The 26,434-nt window shown below is 44.4% G+C and overlaps 1 protein-coding gene across 11 annotated transcripts in view; it reads left to right on the plus strand.

Annotated features, from left to right (window-relative positions):
• Positions 1-26,434, plus strand: part of ZFAT (zinc finger and AT-hook domain containing) — a 115,666-nt gene that overhangs the window by 60,256 nt on the left and 28,976 nt on the right. For all 11 annotated transcript variants that reach the window (XR_015060377.1, XM_085889605.1, XM_085889612.1 and 8 more), the window contains 4 exons: positions 3,944-4,114; positions 6,651-6,739; positions 6,826-6,958; positions 10,357-10,451. Coding sequence is in view for 10 of the 11 variants with exons in the window: in XM_085889605.1 (XP_085745731.1) it covers positions 3,944-4,114; positions 6,651-6,739; positions 6,826-6,958; positions 10,357-10,451 (488 nt within the window). In the remaining variant the exon portion in view is untranslated. The remainder of the gene's footprint in view (positions 1-3,943; positions 4,115-6,650; positions 6,740-6,825; positions 6,959-10,356; positions 10,452-26,434) is intronic.

Raw genomic sequence — 26,434 nt, forward strand, 5'->3', positions numbered from 1 at the left:
GGGATCCCATCAAGGCCCCGTCTGGGCAAACATTTTTGAAGGTTATTGTGAAAAATGGGCCTTTGCAGATCCACATCCTGGAGTTCAACTCCCTTCCATCGATTATCGGTACATGGATGACATCTTTGCTGTCTTCGAGTCAACGTCAGCATGTAAAGTCCTCTTGGCATACCTGAATTCTCTCCATCCATCCCGAGAGCTCACCTTAAAGATGGAACGCTCCAGCGTACTTCCCTTCTTGGACGTCTTAATTGAGAAATCGGCCAATGCTTATAAAACCACAGTCTACCGCATATCTACTTTTACCGGACAGTATACTTGTTGGGACTCTTAGAGTTCCTCGAGATACAAAATTGGATTGATCGGTATCTTGGTCAATAGAGTAAGAAAGATCTGTTCCACAGATAAACTCAATGCTGAAATTGAGATCACCAAACGATTCTTCTTGATAATGGGTATCCTGAACAGGTCATATATATATATATATATATATATATATATATATATATATATATATATATATATATATATATATATATATATATATATGCACACATACACAAATTCCTGAATCCACCAAAGAATCCAATAATCGGACCAACCTGGTAAATGTCCTGAATACCGATGTCTACTTTGGAAAGGCAAAGTATCTCAACGGTTTGAAAACCAGATCAAATAGACAGTGTCCCATTCTTACTATGCTGTTCAACCACGAGTGATTTTCACCACTTTGACCCGCTGGTTGCTTTTGTCAATCTAAAAAGATGTTCTGCCCACCTCTCATACTAGTAATATTATTAACGAATTTCAGTGCCAGTGTGACGCTAGGTATGTTGGCGTAACGTCTCTGAGATTGAAGGATCGCATTGAACAACACGTCCCTTTGGGGATCAGACTGAACAGAGACAACCAACTCGTGCTTGTAAGAATGTACACAGTGTAACAACTATTCCCTGTGCCTCTGCAATTGGTTACTATTGACTGAATAATCCTCAGTGTGCAGAGCAATATCGTATCGGCTGGTTTAAAATCTTGAGGAGAGGAGGCATTTTAGCTCACCTTCATGCAATGGAGGCCACATTCATCAGGTCAACCAACCCTATTCTTTGTCGACGGACAGAATTTGCCCGAACTTAAAATCTATTTTGACTCTGATAGCTTGACTGTGTGACAACTGCACCACAATTAACATTGAGTCGCCATGAGAACCACCCCCCCACCCTTACGAGCCATCAGCTAATTAGCATAATGTTTCTGCTGGTTCTTGGTGATTCATCTCTGCCTATTCATTATGATGCTATATGGTTCCACCAATCAGGTAATTCTGTCCTTTCTTTCTCTCAACCAATCAACGTTGAGGACAATATTTTGTAACTTTATAAGTGAGAGTTTGGTGCTTCCTCTTCATGTGCTTGCGGTCTTATCTTGAGGAGTGCAAGTCAAAAAGCTTTGATAACGTCTATTTTATTGAAATGCATATTTAAATTTTGTTGTACTAATCGAATGTTTATTAATAACACAGTAGTATCTCGATTTACAAACAACATGCGTTCCTGAAAAGTAGTTCTTTAATTGAAATTTCATAAATTGGGAGTATTTTTTTTTCCCCTTGTATATAATGATACAGTGGGGGGTTGTGCTCCCCAAAAAATAATTTCTACCCCAAAATTCAATAATAATGGAGAAAATATTGTTTTTAAATGTATCGTAAAAGGTAGCACCAATGTCACTTTTCAAACTATGCAAGCTATGGTGTCTTAAAATGTGAAAAACACCCGTTACGCACACCAAACGTCTCCATCGTGGAACTTTCACCATCATTGCACTTTAAGTCTTCGAAAAGGCTCTTGGCCTTTTCTTTAATAACCATCTTGTTAACTAGAACATTTTTTTTGAGTTTGCCTTTCAATTGAAACATTTAGCAAACACGCCATATTTTCCATTACAGAGTTAAATGTTTTGGGAATTTTCACTGCACTGGAAAGTGTCACACATTGAGCACATACCACTATATTTTCTTTGTTGTTGCATATATTTTCAAAAAATATAAGTATTTTTTTGTTTTGAAATGATGTAACAGATCCCTTTGTTATGACGTCATAATTGCATATGAAGAACACTACATCTGATCAGTATGCAAATTTTTGAGGGTCATCTTGCGATAAAATGGTCCACAGAAAAAATTGATGACGTCATCAGTTACGTGATTCAGCAGCCATATTGTTAGAAAAAGAAAAAAAAAAACCTTCAAAAATCTTCTTCTCTGAAGTGGCTGAACAGATTGAGGCGAAACTTTATACGTGTGATCGCCTATCCATGACAAACAAAAGGTTCACACGTATGACATCATAGGTCACATGGTTTGGCAGCCATCTTGGATTTACTCTCAAACCTTCAAATCTTCTCTAGACCAGCTGGACATATCGAGGGGAAACTTCACACAAATGTTCCCCAAGCCTTGGGTGTACAAGTTTGTCGAGGAATAATTGATAGGTCACATGGTTTGGCAGCCATATTGGATTGAAAAAAATAATAAATAATGTTTTCTCTGGAACCTATTAACCAATCGACGTGAAACTTCAAAATTATGATCTCGTGTTGATGGAGAATACATGTTTTAAATTTCGACTTGATCAGACACATGGTTTGGCAGCCAGAATTATTTTATGTTTTTTGATCTGGGTTCTTTTTTATTCGCCCGATATGTATATTTGGGCGTATTATGTGATACCGGTTGTCCGTCCGTCCATCTGTCTGTCTGTCTGTCTGTCCGTTCCTTTCCGCACTCTAACTCCCAAAGTTTCCAACTTTCACGTTTCATATTTGGTACATAGGTAGGCTACAGACTGTGGAGACGGTGTGTCGCGACATACGTTGGTCATCTAAAGTGGTTGCCATGGCAACCAGGATGCTGTTTTCCATGTAGTAGCACAATTCTGTATATACCTTCTTGTTCGGGCGTATATTGTGCTCACTTGAGCTCTTGTTATTTTTTTTGATATTTTTTTGAATAAGGCTCACTTGACTATGCCTGGATTGGTTTTCAGGTAGAAGGAGTTGCATCTGAAATGTGAATCCTATCCAGATTCCTCCTGATGATTTTATCTTTGCTTTTTGGTTTTTTGGTTCCTTCTGAATACTCCAATGAAGGTCTTGTACCGATTTGGTCTTCCACTTGATTTGAATCGAATTTATTTTAATCCCATTCTAAATTCAATTGAATAATAATAATAATAAACACCATGGGTCAGGGTCAGGTGTCCAATCAAAGCGGGACGTCTTGGTACGCGGTCATCACTGCCAGCAGTTATAAAGTGGCTGTTCTCATTATGTCACTTATTAATTACGTATCACACCAGTACACAAACACCACACAAAACAAGTCCTGACAAGGGTCTGCAATCTCTGATTGCTCTTTTTCTTGTTATTGGAAGTGGCTTTGAAAGAAAACGGCATGGTAAGCTATTTACCTTAACATGGCGTTTGTTCAAGGAGGAAAAAGACCTTTTGTGGAGGGCGAATATTATTAATATTTATATCGTTTTGTCATTCCATTGATATGATGCAATTATTAATGGTGTTATTACTTTTCTTGTGAGAAGCAGCCTTGCAAAAATGCTACGATTAAAGCTGTCTTAACACTGCTTTGTACCATAACAATTATTTTGCTTGAGGTGGAAAACCCCCTTTGGAAGGGTGGGGTGGGGCGGGGGGGGGGATGAAGTCGCTAACATCCTCCATCATGTGACCACTTATGACCACCTTATTAGTCCCCCTGTCAAGTTTGGTTGAGATCGGATAAGTTGTGATTGGAATGTATTGCTGTCAAAAAGACAGACAGACACCAAACTGCTTATTTTCATATGATGATAGAAAATAAATTTCTCACAAATTGAGGTGCATTATTTTACCTCGTGTTGATTTTGACCATCATTTGTTTCAGGTGTGAAGCCATACAAGTGCCAGCATTGCGATTATGCCACGTGCAACCAGAGCAACCTTCGAAGCCATGAAGAACGACACCAACCTGATCGAACTCACCTGTGTGATATCTGTGGCAAGAATTTCAAGTCCAAGGCCACCCTTTGCAGTCACAAGCAGCTGCACACCCGAGGTAATTGCACACTTTGATAATGTCTGTACATGAGTTGCGGCATTATTTTTTTTTCCTGTACTTTAGTGTCCTCCCATCCACTACACCTTCCCATAACATTTCATTATTGGGGTGAAGTGTGCAATTTTTGATGTGTAAACTCGTTTTGGAATGAAGTGTGCACTTCATAATGATTATATGCTCATGCTGGAAGGAGGTGGGAGGTGAGTGTTGTCGTCTTTATGAAGTAAAAGTTCAGATTGGAGCGTGAATTGGGCATGGTATGTTCGATAAGCTCATTACGGGGTGGCGGGGGGGGTCACTTCAAATATATCGAAATATATATATATATATATATATATATATATATATATATATATATATATATATATATATCACACACACACACACACACACACACACACACACACACACACACACACACACACACACACACACACACACACACACACACACACATACACTGGGGTAGAAAAGTCTGAGTCCAGAAGCAAATTTATTAAATTTGATATTTTGTTATTGTACAGCTATCGTGTATGTGGGCATTATGTCCGTAGCCGAAATAGTACCCCCCTGGTGGTGTTTGCCCTAGCCCAGTCATGGATGGGAAAATGAATCTCAAATTCAATTGTAAAGATATATGTTGTTGTTCGTCTTTCGGCTGCTCCCATTAGGGGTGGCCACAGCGGATCATCCGTTATGATCCGCATGCTGATTTGGCATAGGTTTTACGCCGGATGCCCTTCCTGACGCAACCCTGGTCGCCTCTTACGACACAGGGATAAGGATTGGGTTTCGCCATGATTCCGGGCTGCCCTACATCCTCTCATAGCGTGGCCCAGTGCAGAGCTCCCGTCCTCAAGCGATCCTCCAACCCAAGCCTCCGAGTAGCCGGATTACCGGCGCACGCCACTACGCCCGGTTCAATTGTAAAGATATATGTGCACACAAAATAATTGAAATTCAAGTTAATTAAATAATGCAGCTATGACAGAAAATGAAAATATGAGCTCTTTGAGAAGAACAGTACTTAAGTGTGCCCATCATAGATGGGCCCTTCAGCTGGTGATGACAAAATAAATTGTAATGTGAAACCAAAAGCTCTTCTTCGTGGTTTCCATGAACTTTCCATGAAAAAGATCTTTTAACACTTATTACAATGAGAACAATCAAATCTGTTTTGACATGTACAATTTGGACCCGCTTTACATCGTCTCTTTCTTCGTTGTTTCGCTTTTACGTCACTCATGAGGATTGGTACAAATCCATTATATGTCGCCATTGATTCGCTAAAACCTCATTTATAAAGAACGAAGCAGGGGCAGACGAGTTTGTCACGTATGTTGGTTGGTGTTACTTGCGACGTATCACCACTCCCTTCCACCTCGTATTGCTCAGTCTCTGCCTTTGTACTGCCAACTTTGCTGACATTGTTTGAACCTTGTGAATTGCAATACGTTAAAAAAAAAATAATTCGATCAGAACTCCTCTGAAAATGTTTGGTAAACTCCTGGTAAGTGCTATTGTTGTTGGTGGTAGTAAAAATTTAAAAAAATTAAAAATCTGTATCTATAAATACATATATATTTAAAAGTGTTGCCCTTGAGGTTAAGTTAAACGTGATAAAGTGTTTTGACGCCGGAAAATGGGCAGTTTATATCGGCCGAGTGGTTGGCTTACTTCCGACGATGGTGCGAACAACTTGTATGGATGCAGAAAAAAGTGAGAGTGCACAAAGTGTTACACCTATGAGTGCGACTAAAATAACTCTTGTGAGAAGTAGTTATCCCAGCAGCAGTTATGACAGGAAGGAGGAATTTAGATCGATAGCTCACCTATTCTTTGCGAAGGACACCTTGGGATCTTTAACTTCCACCAACTAATGCCAGAAGATGGGGCACCAGTTATCTCTTAATGCATGTTCGCTTAAGTGTTTGTAACCCCAATGAGCAACAACCATAAATCTGATATCTGGGTGGGTTCTCTTCACCCTAGCGGCCGAGATTCTCATATGTTCTCCCTCTTTTCCCTCTTTTCCCTCTGTTTAATTCTCAAATCACTCCCATTGGCCTTTCCACAATAAAACTGCACATCAACGTGGCACATCCACGTGAGCTTGCTGCAAACCCTCGCACACGCTCTGGTAAGATAGCGCATCCCCATGAGCTACATTAACGCTGCAAGAGCACATCCATGACACTTGTGGGGTGGCGGAGAGACCGCTCCGCGGGAGGTCGAGGACCCGACTGTAAAAGGCAGTGACACTCGCATGCTCGTAAGGCGCAACTTCCAGCATCAACATTTATCATGTTTTTATTTGCAATTTGCATCTCACCTCAACAATCAATGCAAAGGTAGTATTTCTTAGTCAATTTGTTTGGAAGCAAATTGGGTGGGGTATCCCAACATAAATTAGAACATGGAACGACGATGCGCCACTTGACAACATCACTCGTAAATCATTATCACTCAGGTATGGTAAGCAATTGTCCCTGCCTATCCCGACCAATGTGCGGTTGTATGGTCTTATTTACAGTGAGGCGGCTTGTGTGTGGACAATGTGACTATACGGCAGCCACCAAGGCTCATCTTCAGCGGCATATGGAGCAGCACAGCACGCTCAAGGTACCCCACCATATATGTCAGCCTTGCGTTTTGTGTTTAACTTGTTGTTTCATGGTAATTTAGCGTGGATGTTCCGTTTTCCTCAGCCATTCATTTGCCAACAATGTTCGTACTCATGCAATACGGCAAGCACATTGAATCGCCATTACAACCAGAAACATCAGGGCTTTCTCTGTGCAGCTCGTGCAACCCCTCCCCAAGTTGATGCAGCGCAGTTAGGTATGCTTTCTTCTCCATGTTTGTTAGGCCCCTCCTCCCCCATATTCTTTCATTCTGAAGTTTCGATAAAACCTGTTTGATAATTTTAGAGACATTCGGTTAACATCTGATATAGGGAAGTTTATTTTCCGCACTTGAATGCTTTATTGTTTGCTTATGAAGTACAAAGATGGTCTGTATTATATGTGGACCTTTTTTGTTTCTAAATAACAACTATAACGAGAGAGTTCACAGAACATGATAGCCTGTGAAGTGTTTATGTGCACACTGCAATTTTAATAAAGTGACAAGTCTGGAGACGGCGATGGTTCACGGGCAATGTACAGTTTTTACACGGTTCGCCTTTTTTGACCTTCGAGGGGACGCCACGGGCAAACTGGCGGGAATCAGGAAAAACCTAAATGATGAAAGTTGTATTACTCGAAGAGCAATACTTGCATACCAACTTTCATTCGAAACAGTTGAAAACCCTAGGAGCTCGATGCCCAATTTATTGATTTTTTTGACATTTTCTAAGTTCGTGACCTTGTGCCCTTGAACTTGGGACGAAAATGAAAAATCGAGCTCCGTGGGGCTATGCAGGTGCCATTGGTCCAACAAAAATACCGAAACCTTGCCAGATTCGACAAACCCCCTCGGAGAAGATGTAACTTGAAACCGGCTACCCCTAAAAACACGTGTTTTTTGGGCGTGGCTCCGCCCATAATGTGTGCAGCACGCCCATTCTCCGGAAAACAACTAGATCATGATACAAACCTCGCACCCTAATTTTTTATAAAGATCGGATCAAAACCCACGGAGCTATGCTCAGGACAGACAGACAGACAAACACCCATAACGAATATAGTGGTCACTTACTGACTCGTGAACCAATGATTTTAAAGATCATTAAGAAAAAAAAATCCACATGTTAAGCACGACTGAACCAGTCTTGTACTCCACCCTTATACAGTACACTGTAATAAGATGACAGTGAGAGTCGCACTTTAGAAGATGGAGGCTTTGTTGTTCACCGTATAACGCGGCGTCAATCGCCAATGGACATAGCCATATCGTCGGCCTCTTGTTCACACCGAGACTGCATCCTCTCACGTGCCAAGTCCACTTCTCAGGGTCTGTGCTTGACAGCTCCTATTATATACACCACCCAATAGAACTTGTCCAAGTACTACAAAACCGGTGGTTCTTGGAAGTATTATGAGGGCAATTTGTGTTCTACAGTGTTCAAGTGTATAGATCAATTTTTTTCTTTTTGTGTATACATCGTCCAGGCTCAGAGTCAAGACACAACATTACATAAAAGGAACAGCAGGAGAAGGGGGAAACACCAACAGCAGGGTAGAGGACGTAGATGAGCAAAATAGACGAAGACGGGCAAACGATGGATGCAAGTAACGATTAGGGGTAGGGGAGAATGCAAGAGGCGGACAAGGTGGATACAGAAGCAACATTTTGGGAGGGATGGGGGATGAATTAATTGGATTAATAGGTGCAGAAAAGATTCTTGTTTTGGATGGGTGATGATTTGAGATGGTGGTGAACAGCTGTCTTGAACACCAAGAGGTGAGAATGAGATTGAAGATAGTGTGGAAGTTGGTTTCACAGGTGAGGAAAAAAAGAACAAATAAGTGTAGGTGAGTAGTGGTTCTTCATTTTGGCAGTTTCACTGGGAAGGGGTTGCTGGTGGACCACGTACATCCTGCGGATACCTGGGGGAGGGGCAAAACACGGAGAGGGCAGAGGGTGCAAGACCAGAAAGGAGGCGGAAGAAGACAGAGCGACCACAAACCTGTCGGCGATGGCGAAGTGATAGGCCCTTAGACTCAGCTTAATCGCGAGAGATTTCAATGATCTTGAAAGCCTTGGTTTCCACGGCATCAATCGAAGCAAGGTGTGACTGAGACACGGGAGCCAGCACAGAGGGGAGAGCAGTACTCCATCAAGCCGTGGATGAAAGCCTTGTAAGTGGAAAGAAGCTCAGGTGTGCCAAGCAAAGCAAGGACTTTGCACAACAGAGAATGCCTCGTCGGCATCTGGCTTTGGAGGCCAACTTTGAAATGTGGCTTGCCCAAGAGAGATCATGGCTGAGAGTATGAGACACAAGAGTTTGAGTGATTGAACCTCTTCGAGAGGGTTTTTGAGAAAGTGGATGGGAAGATTTGCGGTACTGTCCTGAGAGAGAGGGATTGAGAGAGAGATTTCTCTGGGTTAAAAGACGTATTCTAAGTGCTTGATCAGTTTGTGAGTTTTGTCAAGTTCTGAAGAGAGGGAAGAGGCTACCGCTCGTCTGTCTGAAGGATGAGCGATGTCCCGTCAGAGGGTGAAGACATCAACAAAGAGGAAGAGGATTTTCCAGAAAGTCAGAGAGATCATTGATGAAGATTAGAAATAGGACTGGGTCCAGAACACTGCCTTGGGGCACTCCAGCCTTGACAGGGAGAGGAGAAGAAAGGATTCCCTTGAGAACCACACGTTGACTACGAGAGTGTAGGAAGTCAATAATCCAAGAGTGGAGTTGGCTTTGAATTCTATGAACAGACGGCTTGGAGAGTAAGGTGGGATGCCAGACTGTATCGAAAGATCGAGGTATGTCCAGAGAGATGGCCCTGATCTCATTTCTGATAATGAGGGCCTCCATCCATTTTTGGGATAGCATAACAGCATGTCCAAGGTTAGAGTGACCTGATCTGAATCTGAATTTATGAACCGAAATGAAGCTGTTTGAGAAAAGGAATTATTTTGTGTCAACTGCGATGATGGATTCAATTTAAATGATTTAATTGAAGGTTTAAAGAGGTTCAAAGGTGTATCAATAAATAGCTTCCGGGGTTTACCGCAATTTTACCCAGAGTCTATTACATCACCCTATCCATCACGTTACATTTAGTTATTTGTGCCTGTTGTTTCGCATTGCGCGGAGTAACCAACTCCTCATTCATGAAGAACCTAATATTGTTAACATGCAGTGTTCACATATGAACTGGAATGAAAAAACTCTTTCGTCGGACATCCTCATCTCACTGGCCAGGCTATCAGCACGTGCTTCGCTTTGTACACTTTCACCTCCATCGTTAAATGACTTGCACCAGCCAAACATAGATGTCCTCAACAGACAACTGGCACCGAACTGTGCAGCCATTTGTCTAAATTTCGACACGTCGGATGTTTCCAGAAACCCCCATAATTATTAGCCATCCCTCACTTACTGCTGTGCTGGTTTTTGGCACATATGTTGAAGCAGAGGAAGTAAGTGGCTACCTTAAAGTAGTTGGTAACCATTACTATCAAGACTAATTCCTTCAAAAATTATTACACGACATATGGGATGATCTTTCATGAACAAGGTAGTAAAATTTTAAGCACCGTTTTAATTGAGCCATTTTCTTTCTTTCCTTCAGCTGCAGGCGTGATTAAGTGCCCTGTTTGTGAATTCGTTTACATGACCAAGTGGGAGATGAATCGTCATCTCAAGAACAAGCACGGCATGAAACTGGTATATCTTTTTCAACACACACCTTTAACATTGTGAATGTACTCATACATTGCACTTAATTATTACCTCCGCCATCGAAGGTGAAGGAGGTTATGTTTTCAACCCTGTCTGGCTGTTTGTTATCTTGCCAAAACGAAGTTTTTGCAAGATATGTTAGTCAGCTTGTATGTTTTTTTTTTGTTTGTTTGTTTGTTTGTTTGTCTGTAATCACGTATAAAAAATTCTGCAGAGCACAGTTATTATTGGAAATTTTTGTAACTTCGCATATCAGAGGCCTATAGAGGTCCCTTTCAGTGCACAAAATTTTGAAGGTCAAGGTCAAAGGTCAAGGTCACTTTGTCACAAATCAGGGGAGTCGACGAAACCCTTATTTTTTGAGTAATTTTGATCGGATCATCTTCAAACTTCATGGGAATATAGTTCATGGTCTGGCGCTCAGCTGATTAATTTTTGGTGGCGATTGGCCTTGACCTTCATGGTTAGCGCCTGAGGTCAAACATATTTGACCCCAAGGTCAAATTTTCAAGTTTTAGGAACCATATCGTGTAGTAACTCAAATTGAACACCTCGATGAGTGCTTTCTAGATATGTCAAGCTTGAGACATTATGACGTCATTTGGTGACGTTATGAGGCAAACGCATATTTTTCATGGTTGCTCTGTAGAACGATTCTCATCGGAATCTCTCGTAGGCAGATATTCCTCAAGGAGTCGCTCCTGGTGGATAGCAGCTCTGTTCACCTCAGTGTGACCTTAAAGAAGTCACACGTGGTCACCTTTTGGCAAGATACTGGTCACCCTGCGGGTGACATTGGTTTATTTGTCTGTTTGTTTGATTGTTTGTGTGCAGGATATCTCAAAAAGGTGTGGGCATATCCGGATGAAATTTTGTGGACAGGTTCCTTGTGTGACAAGGAAAAACGGATTGGATTTTGGTGAAGTTCTGGAGCCGGATTCGAATCTGATAAAAAATTTTTTAAAGTGATTCTTTACCATTAAGAGATTGGGCCAAAAATGATATAGTGCTGTATAGCATGATATTTCAAAAATGTAATGGGCCCGATATGTTCTCGTGGATCAGGCATTGCGTGGCGGAGGTATATTCTCTACCGAGTGCCATTCTAGTTGTGACTGTATTTGTCCATATCTCTCTTCAAAAGATCACAACCCTCAGTGGCGGATCGAGAGGGGGAGGTGGGTTGGGGGGGTTGCAACCCCTCCCCCTTCAGCTGCTAAGTATCCTCACTCAACCCCTCCTTCCATCAACCATCCTGAGGGATATTAGTTATTTGTGCCTGTTGTTTCGCATTGCACGAAGTAACCAACTCCTCATTCATGAAGAACCTAATATTGTTAGGGTTAGGGTTAGACTAATACAAAGTCAACAAAGGTTAGGGTTACAAAGACTAATAACTCAACAGAAGTGAGATTATGCATTTGTCACCTTTTGTAAACACCCCCTTTTAAGGGTGGGGCGATGACTGGAAAGCGACGCGCTGTGGCCCAAACCTTGCTTCTCTATTGGGCCACAGTTGCCCTAGCCACGCCCTGCCAGGCTCCAGGCCCAGAAACCGGCTCAGTTGCCTCCCAGCTTCAGCATGGCTCGGAGCTCCTGACTTAACATGGGGCATGCTCCCCGAGCTGGCACTCCGGCCCTGAATGTGCACCGAGTGTAGTCTGAATGTCGAATAGCAGCGGATTTTCTTCGCCACCCATGGGCTCCTTCACAAGCCAAAATGCATACCCGGGACCTGAAGCAAACTCCCAGATCGCCCTTCTCATGACCCCTCCTCGCTGCCGCCGGTCTTGCCGTGGTCTAGTGACTCGATGAGGGCTGTATAAATTGTGGACGCTCACCTGGGACGTCGCCGGTGAGACTCGGCGGAGCTATTGGCGTCTCTTGCGTGGTCGAGCATCGCTCTGTGCCGAGGACAATCCGACGCCACATGGTGCTCCTCAAAATAGAGTGGCAAATTGTAGCAATGCAGAGGATTTGAAGGGGTGCGGGAATATTTTTCCTCTTGTGTGGGAGGTGTTTGTGTTCAAAGTTGTGTGATTTGGTGAGCGAGGTGCGAAGTAAGGTGAGGTGCCGGTTGGAAATTGGCATGCAGATTTGAATGAAATTATGGCTCGTGAATCCCATGCACAGGTTGTAGTGTGCAGCGTGGATGTGGATGATCTGAGTCATGAGAGGCATCGTGGTGTGTTTATAAACAATTGCCTTATGAATGGTGTGTGTTCTTGCATGCTTGTTCTGTACTATGGCTAAAAGGACAGGGTTAGAGTAGGGATCAGAGTCTGAATCAGAGATATTTATGAGACCGAACTACAAGACCCACACAACGCACTTCATCCCATTAACCCACGAGGCATGAGGGGAGGACTAACTCCATGAAGACGAATGAAATAACTGCCTGGGGATCACCGTATGTTGGGTGCCATTGGCTTAGGGATTAGAGGCATGTGGTTTTGCAGAACCGCTACAATAGTTTTTCATCGCAAACTTTGTCAAAGTTGTTGGCCGAAAGTAAAAACTTTTGTTACCGATTGAGTTTCTTACTTCTGGATCGTCATTTGGTTTCATGGAGGTTTTGACCTTTTCCTCCCCACAATCCTTTCGATATATATATATATATATATATATATATATATATATATATATATATATATATATATATATATATATATATATATATATATATATATATATATGAGCCTGGTGTTGGCGCAGTGGTTCGGGCAGCGGCTTGGGATCCAAAAGGTCCTGAGTTCAATCCCCGTTGGGCCACTGAATTAATACACCAGGGGGTTGACTCAGCCTGTCATCCTTCCGAGGTCGGCGAAATGAGTACCAGTGTACTGGGCCGGTGTATACCCCGGTTAAAATAGGTGTACCATATCCCTGTGTCGTAAGAGGCGACCAGGGTTGCGTCAGGAAGGGCATCCGGCGTAAAACATGTGCCAAATCACTATGCGGATCATACGGATGATCCGCTGTGGCGACCCCAAACGGGAGCAGCCAAAAGAAGAAGATATCTATATATATATATATATTTGTGGATGACATGATCTGTAGTGAGAGTAGGGAGCAGGCTGAGGCGAGCCTCGAGAGGTGGAGGTACGCAGTGGAGAGAAGGGGAATGATAGTCAGTCGGAGTAAGATGGAGCACATGTGCGTAAATGAGAGGGAGGGTGGTGGTATGGTGCGGTTGCAAGGAGTTGAGGTGGGGAAGGTGGATGGGTTTAAATACTTGGGATCAACGGTCCAAAGTAACGGAGAGTGTGGGAGAGAAGTGAAAAAGAGAGTGCAGGCAGGATGGAGTGGTTGGAGAAGAGTTGTAGGAGTGATTTGTGACAGAAGGGTAGCTGCAAGAGTGAAGGGGAAAGTATATAAGACGGTAGTGAGACCAGCTATGTTGTATGGTTTGGAGGCGGTGGCACTAACAAAAAGACAGGAAGCGGAGCTGGAGGTGGCAGAGTTAAAGATGCTGCGATTCTCGTTGGGAGTGACGAGGATGGATAGGATAAGAAATGAGTATATTAAAGGGACAGCGCAGGTAGGACGGTTTGGAGACAAAGTGAGAGAGGCGAGATTGAGATGGTTTGGACATGTGCACAGGAGGGAAGCGGAGTATATGGGAGAAGGATGTTGAAGATGGAGCCGCCAGGCAGGAGGAGAAGAGGAAGGCCAAAGAAGAGGTTCATGGATACGGTGAGGGCGGACATGTGGGTGGTTGGAGTGTCAATGGAAGATGTGGAGGATTGAGCGAAATGGAGACGGTTGATCCGCTGTGGTGACCCCTAACGGGAGCAAGCCGAAAGAAGAAGAAGAAGAAGATATATATATATATATATATATATATATATATATATATATATATATATATATATATATATATATACATACATACATATTATATATATATATATATATATATATACAGTGGGGAGAACAAGTATTTGATACACTGCCGATTTTGCAGGTTTTCCCACTTACAAGGCATGTAGAGGTCTGTAATTTTTTTTATCATCGGTACACTTCAACTGTGAAAGACGGAATCTAAAACAAAAATCCTGAAAATGACATTGTATGATTTTTCAATAATTAATTTGCATTTTATTGCATGAAATAAGTATTTGATCACCTACCAACCAGTAAGAATTCCGGCTCTCACAGACCTGTTAGTTTTGTCTTTAAGAAGCCCTCCCATTCTCCACTCATTACCTGTATTAACTGCACCTGTTTGAACTCATTATCTGCATAAAAGACAGCTGTCCACACTCAATCAATCAGACTCCAACCTCTCCACATTGGGCAAGACCAGAGAGCTGTCTAAGGACATCAGGGACAAAATTGTAGACTTGCACAAGGCTGGGATGGACTACAGGACAATAAGCAAGCAGCTTGGTGAGAAGGCAACAACTGTTGGCGCAATTATTAGAAAATGGAAGAAGTTCAAGATAACAGTCAATCTCCCTCGGTCTGGGGCTCCATGCAAGATCTCACCTCGTGGAGCCTCAATTATCATGAGAAAGGTGAGGGATCAGCCCAGAACTACATGGCAGGACCTGGTCAATGACCTGAAGAGAGCTGGGACCACAGTATCAAAGAAAACCATAAGTAACACACTACGCCGTCATGGATTAAATCCTGCAGCACACGCAAGGTCCCTCTGCTCAAGCCAGCGCATGTCCAGGCCTGTCTGAAGTTTGCCATTGACCATCTGGATGATCCAGAGGAGGAATGGGAGAAGGTCATGTGGTCTGATGAGACCAAAATAGAGCTTTTTGGTTTAAACTCCACTCACCGTGTTTGGAGGAAGAAGAATGATGAGTACAACCCCAAGAACACCATCCCAAGCGTGAAGTATGGAGGTGGAAACATCATTCTTTGGGGATGCTTTTCTGCAAAGGGGGCAGGACGACTGCACCGTATTGAGGGGAGGATGGATGGGGCCATGTATCGCAAGATCTTGGCCAACAACCTCCTTCCCTCAACAAGAGCATTGAAGATGGGGCGTGGCTGGGTCTTCCAGCATGACAACGACCCGAAACACACAGCCAGGGCAACTAAGGAGTGGCTCCGTAAGAAGCATCTCAAGGTCCTGGAGTGGCCGAGCCAGTCTCCAGACCTGAACCCAATAGAAAATCTTTGGAGGGAGCTGAAAATCTGTGTTGCCCAGCGACAGCCCCGAAACCTGAAGGATCTGGAGAAGATCTGTATGGAGGAGTGGGCCAAAATCCCTGCTGCAGTCTGTGCAAACCTGGTTAAGAACTACAGGAAACGTCTGATCTCTGTAATTGCAAACAAAGGTTTCTGTACTCAATATTAAGTTCTCTTTTTCTGATGTATCAAATACTTATTTCAGGCAATAAAATGCAAATTAATTATTTAAAAATCATACAATGTGATTTTCACGATTTTTGTTTTGGATTCCGTCTTTCACAGTTGAAGTGTACCTATGATAAAAATTACAGACCTCTACGTGCTTTGTAAGTGGGAAAACCTGCAAAATCGGCAGTGTATCAAATACTTGTTCTCCCCACTGTATATATCCACATATAGTCACGGTCGTTGCCCGTGGATAACTCCATTCCTTCATGCCATCTCACCTGTACCCTCCGTTCATCATTCACACAACACACATTCATCCTTTAGACTATAGGCCCTGTCCATCATATCACTTCAGAAAATTATTTTTGTGGTCCACTCCTTGGCAAAGGATGAAATATTGTTTAAAGTGTCCCTCATATATGCCTCAACATTATTCTAACTTTTCCTACTTTCAGAAGTTGCACGTTATCCCACACTTCCTGATTGATGCCAACACAAACATGCACATTGGCACCAGCTTTTAAAGGTGGTGCATCGGCTGCATTTACTTGCTGTCCACACAGCATTCAAGATGACTCTTCTTGAGTTTATGACCATGGGTATCCCCATTGTAGTGATGACCATTTATTACACCATTAATCGAGCAAGACGCTACAACTTCTGACTCTATCAAAATATCTTGAAGCCTCGCATCCCCAAATTTCTTGCCAATGCATGCAAAGCAGTTTTTGCTGTATATAAAGCTCCAAGGGGCATCACAATGCAGTCCATGTAAACTGGTATCTGCCATTTGATGGTTTAAGCTTTTGTGTAAGTGGCCCCATCGGGCTAATCTGCCAGCGAGCTTTGTGGGGCCACGCCACCATGTTGTTTTTGTCCTCACATGCCTTGATCTTCCTCCTGGGAGATAGTGTAGTTTAAAGGATTAGTAGGCCCATGAGGTAGAAATTGGTTTCAAAGGGTTTAGTGGGGCAGGAGTTAGAAATTAGATACAAGGATTAGCAGGCAGCTAGGTTCGGATAGGATAGGACTGAAGCTGGCCATCTGACCTGCCACTGCACGCTCCTCACATGAATGTAACATCTGCTGCTGGGACATGAATGTGACATCTACTCATTTTGTCAGTATCCAAGCCTTCGCATCAGTTCTCATTTTTGCCGGGGCCGGCTCTTCTGTCTCGACAGGAACGCACTCTGCACCCTGCCGGTCCAAAGAGGGTTGAAGCTTGTTGTTCCCTATTTTTGGAGAGATCAAGATGGAGAGAAAAGGAAGGACTCAAAAGACTGTTTTATATAGACCATAACTGGCACACCACTCTTGATGATCACTGCAGCTCGATCAAAGTCTCACCATGCAGTTCCAGAGAGGATCAAGGTGGTCATGACAATGCTTTTGGATAAATTGGGAAAAGTCGAACACATCAAGTTGAAGATCCTGAAGATGTAATTCACATGTCTTCTGGCATCACTGCATCCGCTAAAGTTTCTCTTGACCTGAAGACTGCTCAACAGAAGTGAGATTATGCATTCGTCACCTTTTGTAAGCACCGACTGCATTGAATTGAGACTGAACTCAACTACACATTGAGGAAAATGAAGCTTAAATCATTCACTAATGCAGGGAACAAGGTGACGACAAAGGGGAAGGGTAAAGAAGTCGGTTTGAAAAGTGACTGGAAACTCCTTGCCTGACTTGTCATCATCGGCAGAACTCACAAAATTAATGTGAAGAACATGATGTCATATTTTTGGGGCCCACTTCCACTGGCTATCACTACAAACGATGGATACCTTGTAAAGACGAATAACGCAAAGCTTCTGCTTTACCTTGAATCGGCCCCTGAAGCATCGCCAAAGGTCGAGGCACCAAGCGGGAGTGTTTTGATTGTGGATGGGATGTCCGTGCTGCAACAAAGGCGTCCAAAATACATGCCACAGAACAACGGTTAACTTGCTGACCAGAATCTCTACCAATTGTTGAATTTTTCTTGCACTCGTGGTTCAACTGCAGGACACTTTGTGACGGACGGATATCCATCTGTCGGTATCAAAAATGCAGAGCGCAAATGAAGAGCAGCAAGCGGCTCCAATAAAATCAAGATTGAAAAGCCAGACGAACCAATCCCAAAGCAGTGGAAAAAACTTCCTGTCACATAATTACAACAAGGAAGAGTTGGTTAAATTCCTGTTTGAGATGGAGAGCAAGTGCGATGCTGGAAGACTGAAGGGTGTGACTAACTGTGGTTCATGGGGAACATCTGCCATGCAATCATTCCGTAATATGGAACAGTTCTTGAAAAATCCATCGAAGAGCTGCACTATTCACATGAAGAGGCAGACACAAGGATGTTCTTACATGCCAGCTACATTTCCAAAATCCGGTTGCAACAGTATCATGATGAGTCCTAGCACAATTGGGGTTTTTTTTCATCGGCATTGCATCAACTTCAAGTCTTGGCATCTTCCAGCTCTGCTTGCATACTGGGAAAGATGAGAATTTGTAGCCTATTCATCTCCAGGCTGTTGCGCAACATTTTGGCGATTACATAACGAAGTCGTTGGTAGGCCTCCACTGCTTCATTGGATGTGAATCTGTCAGTTCATTTAATGGTAAAGGCAAGAAAGAGGCCATCAAACTGATTGTGGACAACCCAAAATTGTATTTGGCATTTCATTCTCTCGGGGAATCGTTCACAGTAACCGAGTACATGGTGTCAGACCTGGAAGTCTTTGTCTGCAAACTCTATGGTCAGCAGGAATGATGTCAGGTATGCAATGATCTTCTTGGTGATCATGGCAGAGAATGTTTTGTCACCAAATTGTGACGTCTTAAGGCCCTATCACACCTTGACGATTTAGCCAGCGTATGCCGACGTATGAAAAATTTGTCTAAAACGCTGGCACACGTCGAATACGTTATGGGTAAGTTTTGTATACGTTAAGAGCACGCTGGCATACGTCGTAGTACGCTGGCATACGTCGGAGTACGCCGAGCTCGTCAACAAATTTTAACATGCTTGAAATTTTTCGACGTGTGCCAGCGTATGACTTGCACGTTCCGCATACGCTGGCCATAAGTTGTAGGCACGTTACGCGATCGTTGACACACGTCGACACACGTTACTTGTACGTTACTCATAAGTCGAAACACGTCGAGGTTAGCGTCAGTGTTCCAGACTCCCTGGTTTTTTTTCTTCGGTATGACAGCTCTTCGATGCACTAGAAATCGAAGTGTCAACATCACCGTCACGCCAAAGGAAAAAAAAAAAAACAAGGAGTCTGGAACACTGACGCTAAACATTACCTCGACGTGTTTCGACTTATGAGTAACTTACAAGTAACGTGTGTCGACGTGTGTCAACGATCGCGTAACGTGCCTACAACTTATGGCCAGCGTTATGCGGAACGTGTGAGTCATACGCTGGCATACGTCGAAAAAATTCAAGCATGGAAAATTTGTCTAACACCGCGGCGTACTACGACGTATGCCAGCGTACTACGAAAAAAGCCAGCGTACTACGACGTATGCCAGCGTGCTCTTAACGTATACAAACTTACCCATAACGTATTCGACGTGTGCCAGCGTTTTAGCCAAATTTTGCATACGTCAGGCATACGCTAGCTAAATTGTCAAGGTGTGACAGGGCCTTTGGAACAGCACCAAAATATTCCACCTCCTGTTGGACAGGGATGGAAGCTGATAAATGATGCAGTTGATGCCCTTAGAATTGATTGGATGCAGATGCAATCAGCTTAACAAAGCATCCTCGAACATTCATCCTGTGCATGCAAGAAGTCCAAGTGCAGAGGATGGTATGCAGATGACAAATTCTGCGTGTCTCTAGGCATTCTGTGCACAGAACTATGCTCATGTCATACACGTGAGGATAAAGATCTACCAACTCCCACTGATGACGATGATGCAGACAGTGAGCCTGAGGACATGGGTGGAGGAGATGATGGGCTAGACCAGTTGAAGATGACGACTTTCAAGAAGTCATCTTTCACATCGTGTGGACAGTAAGTAGATGCAGTAGATGAACTGCCTTAAAGCTGGTGCCACTGTGTATGTTTTTGTTGGCATCAATCAAAATTGGGAAACCAAAATTTTCATGTCACCCAAAATTATACCACAAATCTTGGGCATGAAGTGTGGGCTAATGTGCAACTTCTGAAAATGGGATAAGTTAGACTAATGATTGGGCATATACACGCTACACTTTAAAAATATTTCATCCCCTGCCAAGGAGTGGATTGCAAGAATCAATTTCTGAAGGCAAAGGCGTATCGTCTACTTTGTGCACCCACGTGAGCGAGATGATGGTGTTACGCCCTGTCTATTGTAATCCTTATATCTAACTCGTGTTCCCCTGTTATCCCTTGCACTATGCACATCCTTTTTAACTCTATGTCACTTATCTAGCTACCTCCCCTCTTTGTCTCAACCTGCCTCTACCCTGCCATGTCAGTCCGAGACATGTTAATTCGTCTTCCATTACCTTTTACCCATTGGACTCCGGGGATTTCCCCACAGAGAACCCAGTTGTGACTGCTGCGACCAGCGTCAGCACCGCGAGACCTCCCCAAACTCCACATGGGATCCTTCGTGGAGATCCTGCAGCCAAAATCCCGATGCCCACTTGTGCCAGATGCCCCACATGAACCGCACATGCTCCACGACATGCTGTGCCTTTAACGCCGGCTCTCATGAGACTGTCGTGGGACAAAAACCCTCTAACTTTTTTTAATCGTTCACACACAGAGGTGGGGGGGGCATGGGGGTGGGTGCTCACTGCTTCCGTGAGTTTGGCTAGCTGCACCTCCCCATCTGTCAGCTTTCTTCCCATACTCTCTCATCCTGGCACACTTTCCATTCCCATGCAATCGCAACACACTCTGCTTCACTCACTCTACCAAGAAAAACCAATGGGCTTTATTATGCCGAATAGTGGCACACTCTCCTTCACATCATACATTTGATCCCCATCACATTTTCTCACCTTTTCTGGAAGCGTGGCTCCCTTGTTCGCCTCGAGGGTCCATATCCTCTCCACCTGTACATTGAAGTGTAAAACCAATCTTTGTGCATAGTTTCCTCACATTCCATCACTTCCTCCTTCATCACCTCCACCTTCTTTGCCATTTCGTTTCATTCCTCTTTCGTTTTTACCACCGCTTCTTTAATCTTCTTAACCTCTTCCGTGGTTTACTTCACCTTTTTTATTGTTTGTTTCCTCAATCTCTTCCATTCCCTTTTATTGCCCGATTTGCTCCCATCAATTGTCCTCCTCCCACCACTTTCGCCGTTTCCATCCGCTCATGTATTTCCTGCGTTCTCGTCTCTATTTTCTATCTGATCACCTTCATCTTCTCTGTTACCTCATCGTGTCTCTTTTTATACTCATGTGTCACTATTATTTCCTTCTTCGTTTCTTTTTGGTCTTTCTTAAAGTCCACCATTGCCACCATGTTTGTTTTAATTACATCTCCTAATTATTTGTGTTCACCCTTAAAGGTCCACAGAATCAGAAATTCATGTTTGGTTTAATGAAGAGAAATGGTTTCACTGAACACTTAGTCGTTCACAAAAAAAAAAATCTTTAAACAAATATTTAATGTTTTTTTTTTTTGGTGTCTTTGTATGCTCGTCCACCAGACGGCGGTCTCCTTTGACTAACCTGAGGCGGTGCCTTCGGGTGAGTGCCTGGAATGTCCCATCTCTAAAAGAGGATGATAACCTGTCTCTATTATTTGAGCTCAAGCGTTTGAACGTAGGTATTGCAGCACTCTCTGAGGTTCGGAGACCAGACAGTGGCGAGATCATGGCGGGTGGTTTCACCGATGATTGGTCTGGTCGCTCTGATTACCATGCCCAAGGAGTTTCTGTCGCTGTGTCCAATAAGCTGACTCCAATGATAATTGAGGTAACACCAGTCAACGAGCGTATTATGAGGCAAAGGATGTGTCACTCCATGGGTGTCGTTTCCCTGGTTTCTGTACGTGCTCCGACTGAAGTGAGTGATCTCACCGTGAAAGACGCATTCTATGCCGTACTCGAGTCTGTGGTTGATCAGTGCTCCAGGCGAGATACTCTTCTCGTCTTGGGGGATTTCAATGCATCAACTATAACTGATGGCGATGGTTATGAGACATGTGTTGGTCTCTATGGGTCTGGAACTGTGAACCAGAATAGCACAAAGTTCCTTGACTTTGCAAGAAGTCATGGACTTAGGGTGGCTGTTTCATGGTGTCAGCACCCACAGGCTCATGGTTGGACTTGGTATTCCAACGATGGAGGTGTGGCAAAGGAGAGTCACCTTGTGCTCGTTGATGGTCGCTGGAGGATTATCCAAACTGCAGGATCCACCGGAGTGGTCAGTTCCTCAACACCGACCACAGGCTTGTTGTAGCAACTCTGAAGTTGCAGCTTAAATCCAGGAGAATGGTACCAGCTCAGCCGAGGCTGGATGTTAGTCTGTTCGCAAACTCCTCAGCGACCCTCTCATCCTTCAGCTTGCCGAGTTGGGATTTGGTGGGGATCAGGGTGCTTTGGGGAATCTTGAAGAGTTGTGGAGTGCCTTCAAGACCACCATCCTTGATATTGCCGGTTGATGTCTTGGAACTCACCATCGGGTGAAGAAGAATTTTGTCTCTCAAGGTACACTGGATGCCATTGACCAGTCGCAGGGCCAGGCTTAATGGCAGAGCTGAACTGTTCAGGGAGCTAAGGCTTAAAACTGTACGTGCACTCAGGGTGGACAAGGAGGCATATGTGCGAGGAATCTGTGAGGGAGTAGAGCATCACCTGTGGTAAAGTGATTCTCGTTCTGCTTACAGGGGAATGTGCGCTTTGCGTTCATTCAAGCCCGTCCCTCAGTGTACTGCAGTTCAAGCGGAGGTTGGTGGGCTTTTGACAGAGGAGTCCAAAGTGAAGGCCCGCTGGGCCATTTACTTTGAGTGGCTGTACCAGGCTGATCCACCAGCTGTCGAGTTGGACGTCAGGGGTGTGACTATCCCTATTGCTGACCCCTCAATCAACTGTGATTCACCTTCGTTTGTGGAAACACAGGCTGTGGTGAACCGGTTGAAATGGGGTAAACCTCCAGAGATCTGTGGCATCCTTGCCAGACTTCTCAATGCTGGTGGAATTGTTGTACTCATGTCGTTGCATGCAGTTCTGTGTTCTATCTGGAACAGGCATCATCCCAACTGACTGGAAGAGGGCCCTTGTTGTTCCTCTCTGGAAAGGGAAGGGTGATCGCCAGGACTGCAACAACTACCGAGGGGTGACGCTGCTCTCGGTGCCGGGCAAGGTCTTTGCTCGGATAAATTCTTGATAGGGTTCGCCACCATCTGCTTGAGCACCAGCAACCAGAGCAGTCAGACTTTCACCAAAGAGGTCAACGATTGACCGTGTCCTTGCTCTTCGGGTCCTCATCAAACACAGATGAGTTTCGGCAGGAGCTGCTTGCAGCCTATGTTGATCTCTGCAAAGCGTTCGATTCAGTGAATCAGGATGCCCTCTGGAGGATTCTTGGTCTTCGTGAGGTGCCACCAAAACTGATCATTCTGATGTCTGAACGATACTCTGGTACAGAGTGCTGTGAGATGTGGTGATGCCGTCTCCGACTTATTTACAGTTGTTACTGGAGTTCAATCAGGGGTGGGTCCTGGCCCCCACACTTTTCAGCACTTGTATGGACTGGATTCTGCGGAGGATATTGGAGCGATCAAGCTGCAGTGCAGCATTTGGGAATGTCAAGATCTCTGACCTTGATTTCGCAGATGATGCAGTCATCTTTGCGGAGACTCTCGGTATCCTTTCGGGGGCCCCCGAGGTGCTGAATGAGGAGTAGGAGCCACTGGGATTACGGGTTTCCTGGGTCAAAACTAAGATCCAGACTTTCATTGACAGCTTGGATGCTGCTATCCTGTCTGTGTCTGTTTGTGGCGAGGATGTTGAGGTCATGAAGAGATTCACTTTCCTTAGCAGTGATATTCATGTCTCTGCTGGCTGTGAGCCAGAAGTCAACAAACATCTAGGTCAGGCCTGAGGAGTCATGGATTCACTGGATCCATGGGGTGTGGCACTGCCAGTACCTGTGCGGGAGGACGAAAGTCCGAGTCTTCAGGTCCTTGGTGCTTCCAGTCTTGCTCTATGGATGTGAGACATGGACTCTGACCAGGGATCTGAGACGGATACTTAATTCCTTTGGAACCAGGTCTCTTCGACAAATCCCTGGCTATCGCTGGTCAGACTTTGTGTCCAATGAGCATTTGCTGAGAGAATCTCAAATGAGATTTGTTACCTGCATAGTCCATGAGTGTCAGCTGTGGCTGTATGGACTTGTGGCTCCTTTTTCTGACGTTGCTCTTGCTCACCAGATTCTCTCAGCGAGGGAGCTCCATGAGTAGAGAAGACCAATGAGCGATGCCGTCTCCGACTTCTTTCCAGTTGTTACTAGGGTACGTTACTAGGAGTGTGTACTGGCCCCCACACTTTTCAGTGCTTGTATGGACTGGATTCTGGGGAGGATTCTGGGGATGGATTGTGAGACTTGGACTCTGACCAGGGATCTCAGATGGAGACTTGCTTCCTTTGGTACCAGGTCTCTTTGGAGAATCCTTGGCTATCGTTGGTTGGACTTTGTGTCCAATGAGCAGTTGCTGAGAGAGACTCAAATGAGATTTGTTACCTGTATCGTCTGTGAGCGTCCACATATCTGCAGCTGACATGTGGCTCGTTTTCCTGACAGATCCTGCTTACCAGATTCTCGAAGCAAGGGAGCCTCGTGAGTGCCGACCATGTGCCTCATGGTTGCAGCAGGTTGATCAGCATCTCAAAGAGATGGGGATGTGCCAGGCATCTGCCAGGGGCATGGCCAGACGGAAGCCCCTGGAGCAGAAAGTGGACGCTGTGACGCGCTACTTTGGTGCATGCTCCCATACCTGACCTGACCTGTGAACTCTGAAATAGTTGTGAGAATGCTTCTAAATGCATAGTTTCTGGTTGTAGCAGAACTGTACAACCAAATATGCTGTGAGTATGCATGTTTTTCCAAAAGCTCCAGCTGTAAGGAAAATTTGGGCAGCCCAAGTAAAACTGAACAGAGGAAAGTAGTATGGCACAACTGCTTCAAACGTAATTTGCAGCACCCATCTTGAAGATTATTTGTACAACACCGGCCTGTATTTTCCGTTTGGGATGAGTAAATTGAAGCAATTAAATCCCCCTGGCACGATCTCCACAAAGATTAGAGATAATTCTAATCAAATGTAATGGAAAAATTGACAGAACAGCTGCGGAAAAGAAAAGCATTGTGGAGTGTTGTGAGGGGTGAGGGGGTGGTAGTACTCTGTACTCTTCATTTTCCAACTCTGTATTCAAATCTCATTCCAAAACCCTCGTTTTCTGACACCCATACTCAAACCGTCATTCTCAAACACCCATTCTCAAACCCTTATTTTCTGACACCCAGACTCGAATCCCCGTTTTCATGCTTCATTCTCAAGCACACATTCTCAAACCACGTCACCTCACAAGCATTTTGACCAAATAATCACCACTTTAGCATTTGTAATGGTCATGGTTCTTTGCCATTCCAGCATCCAAGTCAAATCGGATCAAACAAGGCGCTTCCTGAAACATGGTAACCAATTCCAGCCGTTGGATTGCAACATGCCTTAGCCAACCGGGTCACTTGCCAAAAACAGAGGTATTTGGAGACACTGTGTAAGGGACAATAATACCCAGACAGAGTGGTTTTGCGAGGAGTTGGAGTTGGAGTGAGAGTGCGTGTACAGAACAGAGCAGTCTGAGTCCAGGGCAGAGCGAGTCCAATCCTGAGGGAATTCGTGCTCAGAGGGGAGGAGACCTGGCTGGGTTGGCTGGGCTTCTGGAGCATCAGGTGGGACAGGAAGGATGAGTGCTGCCAGCAGAACACAATGCGCCAAGCCGGGCAAGGTGCTTCCAAGCGGATTACGAGGGCACCAAGCAGGGCACTCCCCAGTGCTCCCAAGCGGAGCGTGAGGGTGCGAAGCAGGGCGCTCCCCAATTAATCGAGCAGGACGGGTGTCCCTCTCATCCTGGTGACACAAAAGGTGCCACATGTAGCACTTCCTAAACTGCCAGGTGGAACAGGTGCTGACTACACCGGTAGAACTGACTTATTACACGTGTTTCACACATGTCCCATATAACCTTTTATCTTTCAGCACATACACCTCAGGGCTCGCCAATTTGCGGAGCATCAACAAACAACACGAGACCCCCAACAGTTATTTTTCAGAGCCAAACACCACACGACACTGCATGTCTCACCTGCACCACTCTCTCACCCACATCGACAGTCGACAACTTGTTGGGACCCACGGGGGGCAAGCCTGCTCACGTACGGGTGAGAAAGGGTCGCCAATGCCCCGACTTCTTCTTTCTTTCTGCGCCCTTTTCTATCTAATTTCCCCAGATGAATGTGGCACCTGTCTGGATTTCATTTAAGGCAGGTTGTATAACGGGTTCTTTGAGTGCTAGGGGTAAGACTGTTCCAATGTGACACTGCAATCTCTTGTAAATACGTGCCTGTTAATACAATATTTGTTGTTTCCAACCTGCTTGATTGTCTCTTACCTTCATTGGTTAAACATAGTTTG

This window comes from Eptatretus burgeri, chromosome 7, assembly GCF_056783735.1.
Source record: "Eptatretus burgeri isolate ZD-2024b chromosome 7, Ebu_testis_v1, whole genome shotgun sequence".
NCBI classification, from domain to species: Eukaryota; Metazoa; Chordata; class Myxini; order Myxiniformes; family Myxinidae; genus Eptatretus; species Eptatretus burgeri.